Source organism: Engraulis encrasicolus, chromosome 8 (genome assembly GCF_034702125.1).
Source record: "Engraulis encrasicolus isolate BLACKSEA-1 chromosome 8, IST_EnEncr_1.0, whole genome shotgun sequence".
Taxonomy (NCBI): domain Eukaryota; kingdom Metazoa; phylum Chordata; class Actinopteri; order Clupeiformes; family Engraulidae; genus Engraulis; species Engraulis encrasicolus.
The window spans coordinates 54616642-54621641 of record NC_085864.1 but is presented as its reverse complement, the minus strand read 5'-3'; the positions used below and the strand labels follow the sequence as shown (position 1 = coordinate 54621641).

Sequence of the window (5000 nt, the reverse complement as noted above, 5' to 3'; positions counted from 1 at the left end):
ACACACACAAACACACACACACACACACACACACACACATACACACACACACCCGGTAGGTGTTTCCTACCTGCTATGATGTCCGTCTCCCAGGATACTACGTGACGTACACACACACACACACAAACACACACACACACACACACACACACACACACACACACACACACACACACACACACACACACACACACACACACACACACACACACACACACAGTATGTTACCTGGTGCGATGGAGACGGTGTCTTTCTCCCAGGACACCACGCTGACGTACTCCTGCACGGCGGACGGGATGAGGCACTTGAAGACGGCCACGTTGCCTCGCATCGCCCGCTGGTCCGCCACGCGCACCGTGTAGGGCTCCCTGAACACTGGAGTGGGGGAGAAGAGAAGAGAGGAGGTTAGTGAGACAGAGGAGGAGAGAGAGGAGAGAAGAGGAGAGGAGGAGAGAGAAGGAGAGAGAGAGGGTCACATAGCCCGCTGGTCGGCCACGCGCTCCGTGTAGGGCTCCCTGAACACTGTAGAGGAGGAGAAGAGAGGAGAGGAGGTTCGTAAGAGAGGAGGAGGAGAGAGAGAAGGAGAGAGGAGGAGAGAAAGAAGGAGAAGGGGGTTAGTAAGAGAGAGGAGAAGAGAAGAGAGGAGGTGAGTAAGAGAGGAGGAGGAGAGAGAGAAGAGAGGAGGTTAGTAAGAGAGAGGAGGAGAGAAAGAAGGAGAGGAGGTTAGTAAGAGAGAGGAGGAGAGAGAGAAGGAGAGGAGGTTAGTAAGAGAGGAGGAGAGAGAGAAGGAGAGAGAAGGAGAGAGAGAGGAAGACATGGACATGTCTTGAGTTGAGAGATGTTAGTGTTCTTTATAAGGATTGCTAACACTGATACTCACAGATATGAGAGAGAGAGAGAGAGAGAGAGAGAGAGAGAGAGAGAGAGAGAGAGAGAGAGAGACAGAGAGAGAGGGAGAGAGGGAGAGAAGGAGAGAGGAGAGAGATGTTGATGGTCTTTGTAAGCTTCACATTTGAATTTGAATTTGAATTTGAATTTGAGAGACAGGAGGAGAGGAAGAGAGAGTGAGTGGCACTTGAGGACCACCAGATTGTATCCAATAGCCCCATAACTGGCCGTCTGGAATGAAAGGAGAGTGAGTAAGTGAAAGGAGAATGTTAGAGACTGTAAAAGAGGTGACACCTTGTAGTGCTCCGCAAACACTGTCCTCTATGTAGGATAGAGGAAAGAAGAGTACTGGCTTTCATGTCAACATTGTGCCCTATATGGTGACCGTGATATCTGAGATATAGAGGGATGGAGGAAGTGATGGAGAGAGAGAGAGAGAGAGAGAGGGGGTGGGAGAGAGAGAGAGAGAGAGAGAGGGGGGGTGGGAGAGAGAGAGAGAGAGAGAGAGGGGGTGGGAGAGAGAGAGAGACAGAGAGAGAGGAGATGAAGGGAGTGGTAGAATATAGAAGCGCACATTTATTAATCCAGACGGAAAAAGAAGAGGAGAGAGAGAGAAAGAGAGAGGGAGAGTGACAGCAAGAGCGAGAGAGAGAGAGCAAGAGAGAGAGAGAGAGAGAGAGAGAGAGAGAGAGAGAGACTGAGCGCAAGAGTGAGAGCAAGAGAGATAGAGAGAGAGAGAGACTGAGCGCAAGAGTGAGAGCAAGAGAGATAGAGAGAGAGAGAGACTGAGCGCAAGAGTGAGAGCGAGAGAGAGAGAGAAAGAGAGAGCGTGAGAGAGAGCGAGAGAGAGAGAGATAAAGAGAGAGCGTGAGAGAGAGCGAGAGAGAGAGATAGAGAGGGAGAGCGTGAGCGAGAGAGTGATAGCAAGAGCGAGAGAGAGAGAGAGAGCGAGAGAGAGAGAGAGAGAGAGAGAGAGAGAGAGAGAGAGAGAGAGAGAGAGCGAGAGAGAGAGAGAGAGAAAGAGAAAGAGAGAGAGCGCGAGTAAGGAGCAGTAGAGTAGAAGGTCAGGGGGTGCCTCTCCTGGCTGGTGATTTATAATGCTCAGGGTGATAAACGCCACATCTGGAGTCGCTTCCAAAGCACTACACTTGTACTGTACACAAGAGCCCATAGAGCAGCGACACGAGGTGTGTGTGTGTGTGTGTGTGTGTGTGTGTGTGTGTGTGTGTGTGTGTGTGTGTGTGTGTGTGTGTGTGTGTGTGTGTGTGTGTGTGTGTGTGTGTGTGTGTGTGTGTGTGTGTGTAGTGACATATTGAAGCGCTGAAGTTCAATATCATCGCACAGCCCATTGCATAACACAACTACCTCCTCTCTCCTTTCATCTCTCCTTAAAGAGACACACACACACACACACACACACACACACACACACACACACACACAGACAGACACACACACACACACACACACACCTCTCCCTCCTTAAAGCACAACCTTGACAGCAATGGCTTTCACCACCGTCGCCTTGAGAGATGCTTACACACACACACACACACACACACACAGACACACACACACACAGACACACACACACACACACACACACACACACACACACACACACACACACACACACACACACACACACACACACACACACACACACACACACACACACACACACACACACACACACACACACACATTCACTCACTCAGTCAATGGCTTTCAGCAGTGTTACCACAAGAGCCACTGAGAGGTAGGTTACCACAGGCTGCAGCAGCATTCTATAGAGCCAGAGACTGGACCGCAGTGAACGCAAGCAGAGTTCAGGCTCTGACAAACGCTAGCTAAAGCTAACTTAGCATTTATTTAGTGTTTATTTATTATTATTATTATCTCTACGGGTCCAAAACGGAAGCAGAGCAAAGGCCTTCACAAGCGTTAGTGTGGCACTTGTTTATTATTATGACTATGAGTCCACAACGGAAGCCAGAGGAGAGTGTTTGAGAAACATTACTTTAGCAATAATTTAGCGCTAGTTTAGCGTTTGTTTATTAATCATCATTATCCCTACGAGTCCACAACGGACGCAGAGGAGAGAGTGGTTGAGAAACATTACTTTAGCAATAATTTACCGTTAGTTTAGCATTTGTTTATTAACATCACTATCCCTACAGGTCCAGAAGCAGAGGAGGAGAGTGGCTGACAAGCGTTAGTTTAGCGTAACTTTGGCATTAGCTTAGCGTTTGTTTATTTTTATTATCACCTGCTAGGATATTAAGCAGAGCTTCGGGGAGAAACCGAGGGGACCTGGAGCCAATTAAAAGAGACGCTGAATTTTGTTTTCATTTAGCAAAACTCAATTTGTTGCCATTTCATCAGCAGCACGAGTACAGTGCCCGTATGGGGTTTGTGTGTGTGTGTGTGTGTGTGTGTGTGTGTGTGTGTGTGTGTGTGTGTGTGTGTGTGTGTGTGTGTGTGTGTGTGTGTGTGTGTGTGTGTGTGTGTGTGTGTGTGTGTGTGTGTATGGGGTTTAATTTTAAGGGATGGGGGGCGGGGGTGTCGTGAGGAGAGCTACCGTCTCGCAGTAAAGGGACCCCCTGACAGATATGACCAGCTGAATTTGATTACACTGCACTGTGTGTGTGTGTGTGTCTATTTGTGTGTCTGTGTGTGTATGTGTGTGTCTGTCATGACGAGGTGGATTTGATTAAACCATGGAAGTACGGTTGCCACAAAACTGTGTGTGTGTGCGCGCGCGCACGTGTGTGCGTGCGTGCGTGTGTGCGTGCGTGCGTGTGTGTGTGTGTGTGTGTGTGTCTGTGTAAATAGTGTGGCATTGCAATTGGATTCGCTGGCTAATGTAACTTTCCTGCTGAAATGCAGCAGCAATCAGGAGGACCAAACATGGCAGCCCCAACTAACGCCCAATCAAACGTAGCAGCCCCAACCAACGCCCAATCAAACGTAGCAGCCCCAACCAACGCCCTATCAAACATGTCAGCCCCAACCCAACGCCCAATCAAACGTAGCAGCCCCAACCAACGCCCAATCAAACGTAGCAGCCCCAACCAACGCCCAATCAAACGTAGCAGCCCCAACCAACGCCCAATCAGGAGGACCAAACATGGCAGCTCCAACGCCCAATCAAACGTAGCAGCCTACACCAACGCCCAATCAAACGTAGCATTCCCAACCCAACGCCCAATCAAACGTAGCAGCCCCAACCAACGCCCAATCAGGAGGACCAAACATGGCAGCTCCAACGCCCAATCAAACGTAGCAGCCCCAACTAACGGCCAATCAAACGTAGCAGCCCCAACTAACGCCCAATCAGGCAAACGTAGCAGCCCCAACCAACGCCCAATCAAACGTAGCAGCCCCAACCAACGCCCAATCAGGAGGACCAAACATGGCAGCCCCAACCAACGCCCTATCAAACATGTCAGCCCCAACTAACGCCCAATCAAACGTAGCAGCCCCAACCAACGCCCAATCAGGAGGACCAAACATGGCAGCCCCAACGCCCAATCAAACGTAGCAGCCCCAACCAACGCCCAATCAAACGTAGCAGCCCCAACCAACGCCCAATCAAACATGGCAGCCTAAACCAACCAACGCCCAATCAAACGTAGCAGCCCCAACTAACGCCCAATCAGGCAAACGTAGCAGCCCAAAATCAACACCCTCCCACCCGCACACTAGCACACTGTTATTCTCTCTCTCCATATCCATCTCTCTCCCTCTCTCTCTCTCTCCCTCTCTCTCTCTCTCTCTCTCTCTCTCTCTCTCTCTCTCTCTCTCTCTCTCTCTCTCTCTGGCGATATAATTAACGCCTAGCCCGCGGGCCACTTTCCTCAGTCATTAATACCGGTTTGTGCCTGCTGACCGTGTGTGTGTGTGTGTTTGTGTGTGTGTGTGTGTGTGTGTGTGTGTGTGTGTGTGTGTGTGTGTGTCTGTGTGTGTGTGTGTGTGTGTGCGTCACCCGTGTCACCAACTGAAACCCAAACCAATGTCCTTGTCTGCTTGCGAAGTCGTTAACCCCAAAGTCCTACAATATCCCATTCATTTGCAATCCACAAAAATATATACGCAGAGTAGGTCTGTGC

At 50.0% G+C, this 5000-nt stretch overlaps 1 protein-coding gene across 1 annotated transcript in view; it reads right to left on the bottom strand.

The window, feature by feature from the left end:
• Positions 1-5000, bottom strand: part of dscaml1 (Down syndrome cell adhesion molecule like 1) — a 281826-nt gene that overhangs the window by 211583 nt on the left and 65243 nt on the right. Inside the window, exon 3 of the mRNA XM_063204745.1 lies at positions 229-375. Within this exon, the coding sequence (XP_063060815.1) occupies positions 229-375 (147 nt within the window). The remainder of the gene's footprint in view (positions 1-228; positions 376-5000) is intronic.